Here is a 20,107-nt window from a genome sequence, read left to right as displayed (position 1 = left end):
CCTCACCCTCCATGGGAAACGGAAAGTATTTAGTGTAATAACCTAACTCTCTCTCTGGAAGGGGAACACATACCATGGCCCCTTTAACCAGGAGATTGAGTTTTTTTTTTGTTTTTACATAAAAAGAAATCCGGTTCATGGTAGTGAGAACACGCCGTTGAAACACGGAAAAGCGGCGAGTGAATTAAATCCTGACGCCCTTATAAGACTTTCTCTCTCAGAAAAGAATATATCCGGCAGAAGTTTCCATGCTGCCAGGATCTCTGAGATGGGTATTATATTTTAACACTTCCTGTTGAGGGGTTGTCGAGTGTTTCGCATCCTGAATAAAATGCAGGAACAGCGAAAACACCCAATTTTGATGGAAGCCTCTGCAACCCGAAACACCAAGAGGTGGCAGGAATGGAGGGGCTTCGATGGGGTACCGGGAGGGGTGAAGTGAAGCACGCGCCCCGTCCCGAGGGGAGCTACCCCCTAATCTAGGTGCAAGACCGTCAGGGTTTTCTCTTACTAGAATTTATAGTACTGAGGTCTTGCTTCGGGGGCTGGCGAGGGCGGCGAGACTGTCCCCAATCCCTGGGAGGAGGAGCACGACTCGCCACGCTTTGCTTTTGAGCCTCCCTTCAGTCAGGACCGAGGCGGGTCTGAGGCTTGCTCGTCAAGCGCAGAACCCACACTCAGGTCGTCGAGGAGGTCAGCCTGGTACGCCTGTAAAACAGCATAGTGTGCAGAGCAGCACCAGCCTGACCTGCTGCTTGATAAACCCTTCCCACTAAAGTGGAGGTTGTCCTACAAGGCTTTGAGGGAGAGAGGGCTTCTTAAGTGACGATGCCGAGCCCGGCGAGAGATAGCCCACAAGCGTCTCTTCGACCGGGCGGCATCATTGCATACCCCGTGCCTCAGCACCCACGATAGTCGAATATAATGATGTCGAAGGTATGTGAACACGGGAAGAATATATATATATATATATATATATATATATATATATATATATATATATATATATATATATTTTCTAAACAGAAGAGAAAAGAGAACAACGTTCACTGTATAACTTATTCTAACTCCTAACAGAGGAAAGAAAGTTTTGACAGGGTTTGTGAAACACACAGAAACAGAATCCCTCTGAAAAAAGAGTTTCTGACAACACCTGGTGACGTATACATTTATAGCCTGGCCGCAGGTGCATCTAATGATTACATCAGCCGAGGCTATAAATTCCGGTCAATGTTCATTGACGTGTTAAACACATTATTCAGCTCGGTTCACAGCTAGAGTTGTTCCCCGTAGCGCTTAGCAGCGCAGCATCGTAGTGAAGCTTTTTGTAAAGGGAACAAAGTTGTGTTTACAAAGTGGACAGTAAATACTCCAAGCTCTTTAGAGGATGAAGTAATCACTGAATTTGTCAAAGTAGGGAGGTAAGTACATCAAACCTTTGAAAGATATTCAGTTTTTTTAGGCACTTTGAATGTTAACTATTTCCATAAGCAGAACTGAATTTTCTCCTGTGTTTTATCAGTTAGGTCTGTAAAAAAGCCATTATTCCGTGGTTATCTTACATTAAGCTATCCCTAAATGGCAGGTATGACTAAATGAACTGTGATTGATCACTTTACAAGCCATTCAGACAGTCTTTTCCTGTCTAAGTGGGCATTGCTTACCAAAGGTCAGTGACTGTCACTATCTTTACAAGACTGATTAATAGTTTAACTAGCATGTTAAGCTAGGAAAATGAGAAAGTACATAAAATATTAGATAATATGTATGAGAAATAGCACCTTAAAGTGTGTCAGAATGAGGAGACTTACATTCTTTTTGTCCTCTGACCCTTTCTTCCTCTCTTTATTGGCCATGATCACACCCACTCTGAGCGTGTCAAACACTGGATCAGTGCGGTTCTGCTGACCTAAATGTGTGTCATTCAAATTCAGTTAAGATACATTGTATTGTGAAATGAGTCTTTATAAGAAATGTACTCATCACACCCACCAGGGTTATTAATCTCTTGATCATACAGAGGAGAACTGTATGCTCGTCTGAAACCAGGTGGCTGACACAAAGAGAGATAAATAGATTATTAGTGAAAACAATTATATATATATATATATATATATATATATATATATATATATATATATATATATATATTATATTATACACACAGTATGTGCATAACACAGTATAAAGCAATTGATAAAAAGTGATGTGATATTGTCTCACTATTTTGCCGAAGCATCTCTGGAACTGCACATATGACTGGCATGAGTGGTGAATGTTTGTCTTGCAGTTCTTGCAGCGCAAGGCAAATTTATTATTGACTAAGAGAAAGAAGAGGAACAGAAATGATTTAGTACAACAAAATACTTTGTAAAAAGATTTATGTTTTGTAAGAAGTAAACCAAAATTCCCATGAATCTCTTAAAGCAGGGATTCTCAAACTTTTTGAACCAAGGGCCCCTGCCATAATTCCAAACTACTCGTGGATACATGACAAAATTGTCAACAAGAGTACGCAAATTGTGTAATAAACTTTTAGTCTTATAGTCAGTAGTTTTATTTTGCATTGTTATTGTTAAGTCAAGTGGTTTTTATTGTCATTCAACCATGTACAGTTAGTACAGTACACAGTGAAACGAGACAACGTTCATCCAGGACCATGGTGCTCCATAAAACAACATAGGACAAACACAGAACCACATGAGACTACACAGACTAAATAACATACCTATATAAAGTGCACGTGCAAATGTGTGCAAAAAGTACGGGACAGTACAATAAATTACTAAAAATTAACAGGACAATAAGCACAGTGAGAGACTGTCGTGCCGACCAGTACACAATAGCGCAAAAATATGACAGTTTCAAAAATGCCAAATGTAAACAAGAAATCTATGGACATAGCAGTTATTGAGGTAGCAGCCAGGTATAAAGTGACAATAATTAAAATGCAACTCAGGACACGTGTGTGTGTGTCAGTCCAGTCTCTGAGTATAGAGGAGTCTGATGGCTTGGAGGAAGAAGCTATTACACAGTCTGGCCGTGAGGGCCCGAATGCTTCGGTACCTCTTGCCAGATGGCAGGAGGGTGAAGAGTTTGTGTGAGGGGTCATCCACTATGCTGGTTGCTTTGCGGATGCAGTGTTTTTTGTAAATGTCTTTGATGGAGGGAAGAGAGACCACGATGATCTTCTCAGCTGTCCTCACTATCCTCTGCAGGGCTTTGTGTTTCGAAACGGTGCAAGTCCCAAACCAGGCAGTGATGCAGCTGCTCAGGATGCTCTCAATAGTCCCTCTGTATAATGTAGTGAGGATGGGGGGTGGGAGATGTGCTTTCCTCAGCCTTCGAAGAAAGTAGGGACACTTCTGGGCTTTCTTGGCAATAGAGCTGTGTTGAGGACGGTGGTCGTTGAGGCAGGACACTGAAGAATTCTTTGGCATGGGGATGATGGTGGTGGCCTTGAAGCACATTGGAACGATGGCGCTGCTCAGAGAGATGTTGAAGATGTTGGTAAGAACATCTGCCAGTTGTTCTGCACATCCTCTGAGCACTCTGCCAGGAATGTTGTCTGGTCCAGCAGCCTTCCGTGGGTTGACTCTACATAGAGTTTTTCTCACATCAGCCATGGTAAGACAGAGCACCTGGTCGTTGGGAGAAGGGGTGGTCTTCCTCGCCACCACATCATTCTGTGCTTCAAACCTAGCGTAGAATGGTTCAGCGCATCTGGAAGGGAGGCATCTTTGTCACAGGCAACTGATGTTGTCCTATAGTTGGTGATGGCCTGGATGCCCTGCCACATGCGCCGCATGTCGCAGCTGTCCTGGAAGTGATTGTGGATTCTCTGGGCGTGTGCACGCTTCGCCTCTCTGATGGCCCGGGACAGTTTGGCCCTCGCTGACCTTAGGGCAGCCCTGTCGCCTGCTCTGAAGGCGGAGTCTCGGGTCCTCAGCAGCGGGCGCACCTCCGTAGTCATCCACTGCTTCTGGTTGGAGCGTGTGCTGGTGGTCTTGGAGAAGGTGACATCATCAATGCACTTGCTGATGTAGCTGGTCACAGGTGCTGTGTATTCCTCCAAGTTGGTAGAGTCGCCATATGTTGCAGCGTCCCTGAACATGTGCCAGTCAGTACACTCAAAACAGTCCTGTAGAGCAGAGATGGCTCCTGCTGGCCATGTTTTCACCTGTTTCTGGAGCGGTTTTGTGCGTCTGACCAGCGGTCTGTATGCTGGAATTAGCATAACAGAGATGTGGTCTGAGTAGTCGAGGTGGGGGCGGGGCTCCGCCCGGTATGCACCTGGGCGGAGCCCAAAATCAAGCATGTTCGCCCCTCTCGTCGCAAAGTCCACATACTGATGGAATTTAGGGAGCACTGAAATCTCCGGCGACAATAAACAGTCCGTCAGGGTGAGCGTTCTACAGTTCACACATGGCTCCATACAGTTCACAGAGCGCTTCCTTAGCGTTAGCGCTGGTGAGAATGTAAACTCCAGTTATAATAACAGTGGTGATTTCCCGTGGTAAATGAAAAGGTCTGCATCTAACATTCACAAGCTACACCAGCAATGAGCAGTAACTAGAGACTAGCATAGAGTTATTGCACCATTCCGTGTTGATGTAAACACACAAGCCACCACGCGAGTCTTACCACACAGAGCTGCATTTCTGTCGGCACGAAACGAGGCGAGCCCGTCTAGCTGAATGGCGGAGTCTGGAACTCTGTCACTGAGCCACGTCTCTGTGAAAACAAAGATGCAGCAGTCTCTAATCTCATGCTGCATAGTCTGCTGGAGTCAGATTTAGTCCAGTTTATTGTCCAGGGAGCAAACATTTGAGAGCAGGACAGACAGGAGAGCCGGCCGGCTAGGGATTGTTTTTAGCCTAGCATGGAACCCTGCCCTCTTGTCGTGCTTTCGCTTCCTCGCACACCGCTTACGGCGTCCCCTCCCCCGGACACCGGCATCAGGCAACGCCGAGGACTGGAGGCTTGGTATCCGCAGCAAGCCGTGTTCACATAGCAACTGCTGCAGATCATCATGCAGCTTGGTTGTTGCATGAATCTTATATTTTAACAGTGTCTAGCAATGGTAGACAGGAACACCAGTTGCTCCAATGTCCATGTGCCGTAAAAGTCGGGCTAAGTAACAAAAATAGCACCGTTTTGGATCCGGAGTGGCTGCTGCATGCTACTGCACCGCCATCTTGGATATGGCGGCTACACTTTCAAGGTGGAGGGGGACAGCCGTCCCTCAAACTTTTCCTGCAGATAGGAAAGCACTGATCCAACTGCGTATCTCTGGGGGTCTTCAGAGCACATTGGGTGGCGTCGCAGTCCTGCGGGTAGCTCCGTGCCCGGGCTGGCCCCGAGGGGCGGGCTGTGGCGGGGCTGGTTTCAATGTTGGCACCGCAGAAGGATGCCCTGGGCGAGGAGCAGACGGAGTGTGGGGTCTGTGGCTCCGCCTGGGCAGGATGTGCTGTATGGCCTCTTTCTGCTTCCTCACCGTTGAGATCTGCCGCAAGTGTCGTTGCCCAGAGGGTGAAGTCGGTCACTGAGCGCAGCTCCTGCATTAGACCCGGGTCAGGACTACCCTTGTTTAGTTCTCTGAGTGCCTTGGCAGAGGATTCTACTACAGCCCGACACTTGCGGCAAGCATGTCCGTCAGCTCCGCAATGGCCTGCGACTGAGCCGTCGAGTGAGTGACAGATAGGGAACAGACTGTCAGCATGTCAGATTATTGCCTAGCCTACAGATGCTCAGATGATAGAAAAATAAATCTGAGTACTGAGATACATCAGGTACCCATCATGTAAATACCATGGTATATATCAAAATACTATCATATTTCCATCACTGTACCATGGTACTTTCACAGCTTTTTAAAGGTCATTGTAAGAATCTTCATGTGAATACATCAAATGTAATGCTTTGAATTCCATATTTACATTTATGCTACACAAGGCAATTTTTAAATACTTCTATACACCTAGACACCAGATTAATTTATATATATATATATATATATATATATATATATATATATATATATATATATATATATATTCCCAGAGGAGCATCCCTAGTTTAAATATATAAATGTATAAAATAGCAAGTTTAATAATTAATAATAATAAAGTTTTAAGATCTTTAAGTTTTATAAAAGCACATTCACACACCAAATATGCCTTTATTGTTTGTCATAATGCTAGAAGGTAAGAGCAAAATAGGTCTTATCAGATTATCAGGCACACCATCAGCTCATATTCCAAGTATTTTCTAATTAATATTTTTATAGTTTATTCCTTTAATTGACAATCCAGCCCTCTTGTATTTCACTAAATTATTATTATAAATTATGGATAATGTGATCTATTTGATTAAACTTAAATAATTCACATGGATGCTTAATGTATAATAATGTAGATTATTAAAAAATTACTCCAATAAGATATTCCATTCTCCATTCAGTTTAAGTCAGCTATTTTTATATTCACATATTTTTAGCAGTCGTCTCAAGCTGTCACAGCTGCAGCGTGTTTCTTCTTGCTGTGTAAATTGTTTATATTTTCATAATTTCATAGAGATCTATTGTGCTGTGTACATTTTTAAATGCTTAATTCATAATTTCCATATTGTTCTTTTGATCTGTAGTAAAGAAGTACACCGCGCTTACTCTCTTAAATTGATCGCGATTGGTTATTCGCTGCAAATGTCACTCATTCATATGCACATGCTTCAGGTTTAATCATAAATCAGGATCCAAATATGAGTTGACCAAGAAGGTTTATAGTGAGACTGCTGATTTGGATCTGTCTAGTTTTGTCAACCTGAAACCTACTCTGAAACTCTGAGTTTGTTTAACTGGCTTTGTGAGACAGACATTTGGTGTGAAATGTGAACTTACGAACAATCATTCGTGCGCAGACGTCACAAAACTTGGGTTTCTTGCAGTAGTGGTCCTTGAATTTGTGTGGTCTCTCATTGATCTGGATCACCGGCTCAGGGGTGGGAGGAGGAGGGGCTTCTTCTTCCTCAACCTCTTCATCATAAACAAAATACACCTGTGGATGACAGACAGTGAGAAGTGTGTGTGTCTGTGTACATGATAGCAGTATTGGTAAAGCTACTTTGAAACTGTAGCTTCCCATAGTACATGCTACTTATAACTTAGTGGATGAAATGGCTAAGTTCAGGCATGAAACTCAAGGTTCTTTGACCTTGTTATCTGTAAGCCAATCAGCTTGGTCACATGTAATATGTCAGTCCAAACTGCTCAAATGGTGTAAGCGGATAGGTAATTTGATGTGTAATCTGGTATCCTGTAATTTAAGTCCTCGGCGTCAGCCATGACGAACCCGCTCTCCGATGCCGTGATCGATAGCTCATTGTCGTCATGCACCCCAAACGAAGTCCGTGGGGGAATACCCGGCGGAGAGGCTCCCACTGAGGTCCCCATATCATCCCCAGTGCTAACCAACCCCGCCTCATACCCGTAGGTAGAAGGACCGAGTCGGGGAGCCGCTGGGGTGGCTTGCGCTCTTACGAGGGTGAGCCGTGACCGCAACGTAACCATGGTCATGTCCTCGCAGTGGGGACATGAACCATCCGCGAATGCTGACTCCGCGTGGGTGGCACCCAGACACGAAAGACAGCGATCGTGGCCATCAGACAAGGAGAGACATCGACCGCAACCAGGAAATAAACACAAACGAAAAGGCATCTTGAAAAAGACGCTTTCCGTTTGCACAAAATACAACACTTTTTGTGTGTTTTATATATATATATATATATATATATATGCATATATAGACAGGTATATATAAATATATATATATAAACGAATGTATTCACTCCGTTAACTTTTTATGCAGCTGAAGCGCCCAGGGGTGTTTGCTCAGCACAACGTAGTGTGCGAGGTGGAGGACCGCTGGAAATCAGGAAATCAGCTCTGTGACAGCAATTAACTTGCTCAGTTTTTGTAAGCCAGTTTTGCTGCAGAATGCTGCTAGTTTTCTATGAAACCCTCCAGCTCTCCATACTGTCTCAGTATGCCTGTGTATGTTCTAGCAGTGGCAAGTCTCTGTACTTGCACTGCATATGGTGACTAGATGTCTCGATAAAACCAGGACAGTCCCGATTTTACGAGCCATCCCCCACATCCTGACGGAGGTACAGTCAGGATGCCTATTGTCCAAATAAACAGTCTTAGCTTATATATTTACGAAACTTACATTGCCCCCTCCAACCTCTGCTGCTGACTGTGTCCATATGAAAAGTCTCCTCAAATTTAACATGCCAACTTGGCCTTAATCCTACTTCTCTTCTTAAATGTTGTCTTCACGCTATCGTTACACCTATCTCTCACCTGATTAGTACATCACTTGCATCTTGTATTGTTACATTAGCATTCAAAATTACCACTACACTCAAGAAACCTGGTGCTGACCCATGTGTATTGGAGAATTGTGTCTATTTCCAACCTTCCATTTGTGACCAAGACCTTGAGAGAGTGGTTGCTTCCCAATTGCAGGAACACTTGAAGTCTAACAATCTCTACAGCTCTACTAAGGGTAGTAAATGGCCTTCTCCTTTCGGCAGATACAGTTTCACTCAACATTCTTCTTCTACTCGATCTTAGCTCAGCTTTTGACACTGTCTCCCATAAAATTATTCTTACTCATCTGTCAGCTGTAGGCATCTCCAGTACTGCTCATCATTGGTTCAAATCTTATCTACATGACAGGCAGCAGTTTGTCTCAGTACAGAATGACAAATCATCAACTACATCTGTTTGAATTGGGGTCCCTTAAGGGTCCATCAACAGCCCCGATCTTTTTGTAATTTATGTCCTTCCAATTGGCCAAATTATTCAGAACCATGGCCTTAGTTTCCATTGCTATGTTGATGACACTCAGATTTATGTCATTTAATGTTCCCACCATCATTATCATCTTCATGCCTCCATGACTTAAGACTTTATTTGGATGCTAACTTCTTGTAGCTCAATGTGGAGAAGGCCGAGATTTTAATAATGGGCCCCAAATCATTGATATCACGCAGACCTTACTTTGGTAGTTGATGGTACTGTACTGCCATTAAGCCCTCTCTCACTGTTTGTAACCTTGGGGTGATTTTTGATCCATTACTCAAATTTGAGGCGCATATAAATAATATTATAAAGACTTAATTTTTTCACCTATGCAATATTGCTTCTCTCCATCCAGTGCTCAACATGAACTATGTAGAAAAACTAGTCACTGCGTTAATTTCCTCTAAATTTGTCTTAGCGTCTGTTAGTCTCGAGAGACAAAGGAATTTCTGCGCCCATGCAGAGTGTCCAGTTCATTGTAACGGCAATGTCTGCTCAGACTGTATAGTCCCACACGTGAGTGACAGACTCTGTTGCAGTGTCGACACCTGTAGGTTGTGTCAGCGCTCAGCTGGAGGTGTTTCATTTTGTTTGGTTCTCCTCAGCGATCTGCCGCATCTTGTCTTCTCCAACTTTCAGTCCAGTGGTCAAGGATTGTCTCCAACATGACCTGCCCTGGGCACATTCTTCCCAGCTGTTGATGTCAATATCGAGATCTTTGAGGTCTCTCTTGCATATATCTTTGAAACGGAGATGGGGCTGACTACAGTCCTCTTGTCAGTGGCAAGTTCTGAATATAGGATGTCCTTTGGGATTCTTCCGTCATCCATCCTGTATACAAGGCCTAACCATCTGAGGTGATGCTGGCAGAGGAGAGGGACCATGCTTGGGTTTTTGGCATGTTCCAGTACCTCGTTGTTGGTCACTTGATCTTTCCAGGAGATCCCAAGTATGCGTCGGAGGCAGCGCATATGAAAGGCGCTCAGTGTTTTCTCTTGTGAAAAGTACATGGTCCAGGTTTCATTGGTGTAGATGAGAGTGCTTACTACGCAGACATGGTACAGAGCAACTTTTGTGTTGATGGTCAACATGCTATTTTTCCACACTCTCTGTGACTCTCTGCCCAGGGTTGTGGAGGGCTTGCCAATCCTCTTGTCGAGCTCTATATCAAGCGAGAGTTTGCTGGTGATGGTGGAATTAAGGTAGGTGAACTGTTCCACAACCTTAATTTTGTAGTCATTGATAATGATGCTGGGTGGGTCCGTGTCTTTGGCCATCACATTTGTCTTTTTGAGGCTGATTGTTAGACTGAAATTGTTGCAGGCCTTAGCAAAGCGGTCCATTAGGCACTGTAATTCAGCCTCTGTGTGGGTGGCTATGGTGGTGTGATCTGCAAATAGCATGTCCCTGATGACTGCTTCCCATACCTTTCTCTTTGACCTCAGTCTGGCCAGATTGAATAGCCTTCCATCAGACCGGGTGTACAGGTAGATCCCCTCTGTTGAGGTTCCAAAGGCGTGACTCGCCAGACCTGCGAAGATGTCAAAGAGTGTCGGAGTGAGAACGCAGCCTTGTTTAACTCTGCTGTGGATGTCAAAGGCATTAGACATGAAGCCATCATACTGCACTGTGCCCTTCATATCATCGTGGAGTGACTGGATCATAATCAGCAGTATCCGTGGGCAAACGATCTTCGCCAGGACCGTAAAGAGTCTATCTCTGCTGACAAGGTCAAATGCCTTGGTCAGATCTATAAATGCCAGGAAGAGGGGCTTGTGTTGCTCTCTGCACTTCTCTTGTTGTTGTCTGAGGGAGAGGATCATGTAGATCATGGACCTATTTGAACGGAACCCACACTGTGATTCGGGGTAGACTCTGTCAGCAAGCTTCTGTAGTCTGTTTAGAATGACGCATGCAAAGACCTTGCCCACAATACTAAGAAGAGAGGTTCCCCTGTAGTTGTTACAGTTGCTTTTATCGCCCTTGTTTTTGTACAGGGTTACTTCTTACCAGCACTGGCAGAATAGGTCATGCAGATGTTCCAGTAAGACGCTGCTACCACATTTGATGACTTTTGGCAAGATGCCATCCTTTCCTTGAGCTTTTCCTATGGGCATGCACTCTTCAGTTCCACCAGGGTGGGTTTCTTGTCCAGTTCCGCCATGAGAGGGAGACTTTAAATAGCGTTGAGGGCATCTTCAGTGACGTGGTTCTACCTGGAGTAAAGTTCAGATTAATATTCCACCCATCACTCCATCTTCTTGCCCTTGTTCTGGATGGTCTTGCCTATGGCAGACTTCAGTGGTGCTGTGACCTGCTTTTTAGTGTCCATGGCTTTCTTGATGCCATCATACATGCCCTTGATGTTTCCAGTATCGGCCGGTAACTGGATGCTGGAACAGAGCTGGAGCCAGTAGTAATTTGGGCACTGCCTTGCTAGCCTCTGAACATTATTCCTGGAAGATCTGTACACCTGCAGAGTCCTCTGGTTGGGGGAATGCTTGTATTCCAGTGGCATTCTTCTATGGCTGGAGTGAGTGTGGCAGAGTTGGCCTCAAACCAGTCTTTGTTCTAGGACTGCTTCTTTCTAAAGACCCGCACGGCCGTTCTGTGTATGGTCTCTCTGATGTGGATCAGAGTCCAGCACATCAGAGAGAGCTTGGGTGAACTCTGCTGCCTTGTCTGGGTATGATGTCTTGCTCACATCGATGCAGGGTCTGCCCTCATTCTGAAGAGCATTGGAACTTCTTTGACTGTAGTCTCATTTTACAACACACCAGCGAGTGATCAGTGTTGCAGTCAGCGCTGTGGCAGGTCAGAATAAGGAGGACACACTTTAAAGTGGTCCACCTGGTGATGATCAGGTCCAGCTGGTGCCAGAGTCTGGAGCAGGGGTGTCTCCAAGAGTCTTTGTCTGGAAGAATGAGTTGATGATGCAGAGGTCATAGTATGAGCACATTTCCAGGAGTCACTGCTCATTATCGTATATCTTCCCAACACCAAATTTGTTAGATTATTGTAATCCAACTAAGACCCTAAATAGCCTACAGTATATCCAAAATTATTACTTCCGGTAAAAAGTCTGCACATATCACTCACATTCTGCGACAGCTCCATTGGTTACCAATTACCTATCGCATTCAATACAATATATTGATTAAAAATGTCATGTCAAAACACCAAAGAAAGGGGACCTTGGCAACTGTAACAACTGGAGAGGTATCAAACTACTACAATTTACCAGCAAATTCTTCAGTCGCATCATACTCCAACGTACCTCTGAAGCAGTAGAAACCATTCACTGTCAAGAACAAGCCAGTTTCAGAAAAGAAAGATCCTGAATTGATCACATATTTGTTTTAAAACAGATTCTTGAACAGTCCCATGAATGAAACAGAACACTCTACATTGTATTTACATTGGACTTTGAGAAAGTTTTCTATAGTCTACACTGAGCGTCAATATGGCACTATGGGATTCCCCAAAAGTTAGTGAACATCATTAAGTCACTCTGTGAAAGCACTGAGTGCAATGTCATCCACCAGAACCATCTGTCAGAAGCTTTCCAGGTAAACACTGGCATCAAGCAAGACTGCATCCACTCACCACTACACTTGACCTTGGCAGTTGACTGGCTGATGCACCAAACCACTGAGGGAAGAAAACATGGGATCCACTGGATGCTCACCTCGGTGTTGGAAGACCTGGATTTCGCTGATGACATATTGCTGCTTCAAGCAGACACCAAGATATGCATCAGGAGGTGGAAAGCCTCTGAAAGATATTCAACATCATCAACCTTAAAGTCAACACCAAAAAGACCCAACTGATGAAGAATAACTCAAGAGTAGAGGACAAAATCAACATCAATGACAGTCCCCTAGAAGCAGTGGAACAGTTTGTCTACCTTGGCAGGAAAATCACAGCAGATGATGACTGCCTATAAGAGTTAACAGAAAGATTAGCAGAGCAAACCAAGTGTTTGCAATGCTCAAGCCAATATAGAGGTCCACCATCTTAAACACCAACACCAAGATCAAGATTTTCAAGATCAACGTCCTAGGAGTCCTCCTGTATGGCTTGGAATGCTGGAAGACCACTACCATCATCAAGCGCAAGCTTGACGCCTTACAAACCAAATGCCTCTGGCACATATTGAAGATCTTTTGGCCCAACTTCATCCCAAATGAAGATCTCTTTAGCAGATTAGGGGTGCAAACCATCTCAGTTGTACAGCTGCGCTGCTGGAGATGGTTTGACACCACTCCAGTGGACGCCACAGAGAAAAAGGAAACGTAGCAGACCCAAGGAGACATGGTGCAGGACAGTTGAGAGAGAGCTGAAAACAAGAAAACTGACCCTCCAGACAGCCTCCACAGTATCAGCTGACAGAGACAGGTGGTGCTCCCTTGCCATCGCCTCAAGCACTGCAAGGTGCTGATGATGAATGACAGAGAGAGATGTCTCTATGCGCACCAAATTTCAGACACACTCCAAGCACTTTAAATACTATTGCAGGCACATTGAGGTGGCTCTTGCACTCTGAATCATTTTCATCACTCTCTGAGAAAACCCAGTGGCATTTAATTCATCCTCTCAAAGGCCTAAGCGGTCCAGGTACACCACTCTTTGTCTCTCTCCACTGGCTGCCGGTTCATGCACATACTAAATTCAAGGCCCTGATGCTGGCATACAAAACAGTCACTGGGTCTGCTCCAGCATACCTAAAAACATTTATTCAGAGCTACGTTCCAACCAGAAGCCTGAGGTCGGCTAAGGTACATTGCCTTGTCGTACCAAAACAAAGAGGCACCAAACACTTTCCCGGACTTTCAGTTTCATCATACCATGGTGGTGGAATGACCCTCCCAACTCAATCCGGGAAGCTAACTCACTCTCTATCTTCAAAAAACGGCTAAAAACACATCTTTTCCAAAAGCACTTAACTGGTCACTAAAAAAATGTATTAAAAAAAATAATAATTATTTACATTTCTTGTTGCACTTAAATCTGTTTTGTGTACTATTCTGATGAGAGTGAAACTTTGTAATATGGCACTTTTCGTACCACTGTCTCCCTAAGATGATTCGCTGATGTTTTACCTCTTTTGTAAGTCGCTTTGGATAAAACGTCTGCCAAATGAATAAATGTAAATGTAAATGTAGGTAAAGGTGAAAAATCTGGGGCGAAGACCTCCCCCTCTTTTGGGAATGACAAAATTCTGGTGAGATTCTTCTGATGGTGTGACTTATATGGCTCTTTTGCTCAATAATGAGGCTATCTCCTCCTTAAATATCAGACATAATTCCCCTTGCACTTCTGACATGCTGTTGAAATGTATAGGTTTTACTGTGAATTGCAGCTGATAACCCATTTTTATTGTGGACAGTACCCAGGGTTTGACTTTGCATGCATGCCAACTCTCCACTAGAGACTGAGCTTGCTTCTGGTGCTCTTGTTCACTGATCGCTCTCTCGGACTGTGAAGTGGATGATCTGAACTTGGCACTAAACTGTTAACAGTTATCTCCTGCATATTATTGATGCTGTGTTGTTAGAAACCCTTGCCGGGCATCCTAAGGGAAAAAGGTTTATACTACAACCGTTACATCTGCGCCACGCACACAGGAATAGAATGAGCTAATTGATGGGAGCAATGGCAGCCTTTCCCATCATACAAAACTCTCTCTGCACCCTTTACCACCTGTTGAGATGGCCAGTCAATAGACAGCACATCTCGATCACATCACTGGACCACTGGAGCCCCCGCTCTGCCCACTTGGTGGTCTGGATGGTTGAGTCTGATGGATAGAATCCTCTTAGTCCTCCTCATCATCCAACAAAAGGCGATCACTCTCTCCTTGATGGAGACATCAAAAAGGGGAGGAGGTTTGGTAAGGTCTCCTCCATAATGCCCCCCAAACTACTGGACTCAGGTTTTGAGGGTTCCTTCTCCACTGGCAATTCAGAGAAAAAATTTATTTTTTTGTTACCTAGGTTCACCACAACGTGTAAGTTCGAAGCAGAAACCTACTCACTCTCGCTTATTTGTCGGAAGTGAATATGATAAAGAGCACCTAGATGGTGCATCAGAAATCATCCACTATGACTGTTGGTGATGTAGAGAGACTAAGGAGATAATACCCACCATAATGTGCTGGTATAATATCTGAAAAAATATCGTTTTTGAAAATATCACTTCGATCAGTGATGAACCTTGAAGGCTCTTCCTTAAAACAGTTAAATGGCATTAATCCAAAAACCCTGCTGGGGATAGCTTTCAGCTCTTTACAAGAGAGATCTCTCTCTCTCTCTGCCGCTGCTTACTCTACTTAAATACTCCCGCCACCCCTCACTGGAATGCGAGATCGGTGTGGCACACAGGTGGAACTCATTCACCACTTTTCTTCTCGGCCTCGTTCAGCCCAGACACTGCTCGGCCCTGTCCTGCTCACCATGATAAGCTTGGGAGAAACCAGACTCACTGTGGGGACCAGTTCCCCTCTGACTAACCTGCATGAGTAAAATGCCAATATGAGTTATTTATGTCCAGTGCAGGTCATGGTTTAAGATTAGTAAACTAAGTAATTGTTAAGGTCCAATGTTTAATTTTTTTTTAATGAACTGTATTAAAGACTAATGTCTTTGAAGTCCATACTGGAGTTGGTCACAGCTCTGACATTTTTGTCATTGCCATGGATAGATGTGATGTTATTATTTGCTTCCATGATATGTAACACCTGAAGCGTTTCCCATGATGAGGTGCCGAATAAATTAGAATGAATACTTTCCTTTGTAGTGCAACTGGTTGCATGTTGCATCCGTTGCATGGGAGACAACAGTTCAATCTCCATTCAAATGAGGTAATCATGTTTGTATAAACAATCACAAGCGTGATGAGGAGGTTGAATTTTTATCCTTAACATTGCATTTTTTCTCTACTACTGGTTAGGTGTTATGGTAGGTAGACTAAATAAAATAAGCATTTCTATTCACTGTTTTATACACCTATACAGCTTAAAACAATTCTCTTTACAACAGGCTTCTGGAGACCTCTCCTGGATATAAATGGAAGTCACACTTGTTTATACACTCTAAAACACAAACCGCTTTAGCCTCTGGGGGCATTGTGTTTTAAAATTCGGTGAACGGATACCGATTTCCGCTAAAGAAATATCTGCACATGCATACCGATTTTTATGTGAGATCAGGCTGGTGAATCAATCAATCGTTTATGTGAACTAGTTTATTTACACAAACCAGCCAAAAAAACTCACTAAACTGAGTTCCCAACGCTAAATATTAGGGATTTGTTTATTTTTAACAGATTAATTTACATGAACTGTCTGAAAGAACCATTTCACATGACCATTTGATGGAAAATTATCTGTTGAATTTCCCAATGCTACATGAGAGAAAGGACAGTTTAGGTGAGTGTGTTTGATTACTTCCTCAGCTCCATTCCTGCTTTCACAAAACAATGTTATGTCACTGACAAATGTAGCATTTTGTGTCTCGACACCACTACTCACTGGAAAATGTAGCTTATGCTACTGGAAAAGCTACCCTATTGTGAAAATAGCTGAGCTACTTTAATGCTACTGAAAAAAGTAGTTTAGTTAGTAGTGTCACTACTTTTTAACTTCTCAGCACTGCATGTTAGAGAGAGAGAGATAACGAGAGAGACAGAGAGAATGATTGACTGACATACTGTGTTGTCTTCCTCCTTTACAACATTGTCTGGTGCTGGAGGGTTATCATGAATATCCAGCGAGTCTTTATCTTCCAGTCTGAAACACAATCAACATTTACCCAGAGTAAATGGACAGTTTACACTCAAAACATTCCTCAAAGACTGTATGAGCTGTGGAAACACTCACTGGTCATACTGAGCCATAAACACTGCTTGATTGTCAACGGTCAGTCAGAAATCAGCACCTGCATAATCATCACACAATACAACATGATGCTTTTTGTTCATGAATAATGTCATCATTTCTACCAACACACCAAAATATACATAAAAAGATTAATATGAAGTCTATTACATAAACCTACAATTTAACCAATTGATAACATCACTACAAAGTTTTTTTCATCCATTCAGTTTCAGAATAAGGATTGGGATATCAATGGCCCTGTCCCAAATGGCACACTTCATGCGGACTTGTGGTCTAATGGCCTACATTTGCGCATCCCCCATGAAGTCCACTAGACTGTATGGTGTTCCATTTGACATTTTAGCACTCAGAAGGGAGTTCATGAGGGTCTACTACCAAACAGTCCCTGCTGCTGATCTGGAGTGTTCTTTGCCAGAGGAAAAAACATGGTGGACGAAGCAGATTAAATATTTATTTCAAAAACAGTTTTTCCTGATTGTCAATGACGTATCACTTGCTTTTTTTGTGTAAATATTATCACTTTTTAGTCTGATATGCATAATTTGTTTAAAATGTTGTCTTATTCAGTTTTACAGAGATTTAATTACTCCTTTTCTTTTGGAAGATTTACATTCATAAAAGTAAGCATCTTAACACTAAATCTTTATTATCGTTGTTTCAAAGAGGATTTCAGAATTATTATGAGTCTCTAAAATATCAAGACAGGAGAGAACAGCTGTAGCTTGTAAGATTGTATTGGTGGCCTTGGTAGCTCAGCGAGTAAAGATGCTGACTATCACACCTGGAGTCACGAGTTTGAATCCAGGGTGTGCTGAGTGACTCCAGCCAGGTCTCCAAAGCAACCAAATTGGCCAAGTTGCTAGGGAGGGTAGAGTCAAATGGAGTAACCTCCTCATGTTCGCTATAATGTGGTTCGCTCTCGGTGGAGGTGCATGGTGAGTTGTGTGTGGATGCTGTGGAGACTAGCGTGAAGCCTCCACATGCACTATGACTCCACAGTAACGCGCTCAACAAGCCACATGATAAGATGCACAGACTGACAGTCTCAGACGCGGAGGCAACTGAGATTCATCCTCCGCCACCCACTTTGAGGCAAGTCACTACGCCACTTCGAGGACTTAGAGCGCATTGGGAATTAGGCATTCCAAATTGCGAAAAAGGGGAGAAAAAAAAAGAAAAAAAGATTGCTTATATTTATTGATATTGAAACTTTCAGTCTACCGGCAGTTTATATATATACAGGACCTGAAGAAGCGTGGCTGTGTCTTTAAATATAACATTTTGCAATCTATGGCGGTGTGTGAGACACATGTTTTCCAAGCACCTGCCTGCATTCACACATGTATCTGAATCATGATTATATGTTCTATAAATATTTGAACAATGGGGTTTTGATTTTGTTATACAGTATGTGCACTTTGTTTTTTATTCAATTGTGTAAAGCTTTTTTTCAGTGTGTTGCTTGGAATCATTTAATAAAAGCAAATATCCAAGAATTAGCTTAGAGAGTTCCTTATGTATCATGACTTCACTTTTCAAATAGTAATTTATAAAACTGTATGCATATGAAAAATAATGTATTAAAGTGCGTCATCTGATTGATGTCTTGAAATCTGTCCCAAATGCAGGCTTTTACAACCTTCATGGTCTTGCTGACTAGCACCCCAATGATCTGCACTCACTTATGTCACCAAATTCCAGAGGAAGAGGAGGTCGTAAAGGCTTAGGGTGTCAGTTGTGACAGGGCCAAGGTGCTTTGTTGTATTACACATATTTTGGTAACGGTTTACATTAATGTTCCCTTTGTTAAGGGTTTATAAAAGGGTTCATTACTGACAAATAAAATGCACCATATATCATTGATATGCAGTTATAAGAAATTTGAATAAAAGGGTGAATTTAATACAATACTTGACAAATACATTGAGCCATTTAACTCAGATGTTACACATGCTTTTCACATTTATTCAATATAATATTAATAAAAACATTAAATGCCATCATTCATGAATTATGTCACAATGTGTCAGAAATTTTATATTATTGTGAGAGTTAAAGGAGGGATTATGTTATTTTATGTTTATATTAATTACTGTAATGTCTTGACTCATTTGTGTTGTCACTTTCCTTGTCACGTTGATGTGAGAAGTATGGTTTTACCTAGTCCTTGTTTCCTTAAGTCAAAAAAACTTTTCAGCTCTTCTTTCTCATTCACAGCATATATCATAGAATAAAAAGCCTGATGATGACCATTAAACCATACTGAACTTTATGTACACAGGTTTCTAATGTCGGCAACTTCTTTATAAAATCTTCATATATGTGCACTTTACATTAAGGTACACTTTAATAAAAGTTATTAAATATTTAAAACATTTGAGGTAAAATGGCTCACTATTAGATATTGTACGAAAGTAACCTTTTTATGCATGTTGTTATAATTGCATATAAATGATTTTTAATGCAATTACAAATGCATAAAAAATGTGAATGCCCCTCATTGTCAACTTTAGAAAAATAAATCATAATGATTTTACAGGAACAGTTGCAGTCATTTTGAATCGGATGTACAGTAACTATATAACAAAAAAAGAAGTGAAGCTCATTGCAAATGTAAGTCAAAATAAGCTGTATCATAGTATGCCCATATAATGTAGGAGTATATGGTAAATATCTGTTAGCTTGTCTAACGCACACACTCTCACTATTTCTATTCCTGGGTCAGAAACTCTAATGACCACCAAAATTAGCATATCTTGCTAGGCAGACTTTTTCTAAGCTACATATTGAAAATACTTAATATAATCACTTTTAAATGCTCACGTTGTCATTAATAAAAGTATTGTTAATGAATAATTGGACCTAAGCAAATTTAAACATACATACCTGTTTATGGTGTACGCTTCACTGAAATCCAACGTCTTGAATAAGTTTAGTTCAAAGACTTTGTTCAATAACACTTTACGTTTATGTTTATATTAGGCTTATAAATTAATGTTAACTCATTCACAACCAGACTGATCTGAACTGAGGAACAAATACTTGTGCATATATGTGAGTGACACTGTGAGTGGTTTAAACAGATGCTGGATGACCCAGCCCCACGCACCCCCCTCCCCTCTCACTGACAGACATGCACATATGCAGTCGGTTCATGAAGTCGCCTTACAGATTCACTGTCAATTTGTTTGGATGCACCAAGTGCCCGAGGCGTAACAGAGTGACCGGAACAAGGGCAATGTTCCAGAGTGTTTTATTTTCCCAAGGTGCAAAAGAAAGGTGTTTCTTGGTAAAAGTTCAGTGCATTTACAGTTTATGAAGATCAAAAACTAACCTGAGGTATT

General features: G+C 42.4%; 1 protein-coding gene across 1 annotated transcript in view; it reads right to left on the bottom strand.

The window, feature by feature from the left end:
* Window positions 1-19,805, bottom strand: part of stac3 (SH3 and cysteine rich domain 3) — a 40,942-nt gene extending 21,137 nt beyond the window's left edge. The window contains exons 1-7 of the mRNA XM_052142017.1: window positions 19,650-19,805; window positions 16,743-16,800; window positions 16,574-16,652; window positions 6,899-7,055; window positions 2,224-2,321; window positions 1,993-2,053; window positions 1,812-1,909 (exon numbers count right to left, since the gene is read on the bottom strand). Coding sequence (XP_051997977.1) covers window positions 1,812-1,909; window positions 1,993-2,053; window positions 2,224-2,321; window positions 6,899-7,055; window positions 16,574-16,652; window positions 16,743-16,759 — 510 coding nt within the window. The 5' untranslated portion in view covers window positions 16,760-16,800; window positions 19,650-19,805. The remainder of the gene's footprint in view (window positions 1-1,811; window positions 1,910-1,992; window positions 2,054-2,223; window positions 2,322-6,898; window positions 7,056-16,573; window positions 16,653-16,742; window positions 16,801-19,649) is intronic.
* Between the last annotated feature and the right edge of the window lie 302 nt (window positions 19,806-20,107).

Source organism: Xyrauchen texanus, chromosome 14 (assembly GCF_025860055.1).
Source record: "Xyrauchen texanus isolate HMW12.3.18 chromosome 14, RBS_HiC_50CHRs, whole genome shotgun sequence".
Taxonomy (NCBI): Eukaryota; Metazoa; Chordata; class Actinopteri; order Cypriniformes; family Catostomidae; genus Xyrauchen; species Xyrauchen texanus.
Note: the sequence above shows the minus strand (reverse complement) of the source record. Positions and strands in the feature narration are given on the sequence as shown.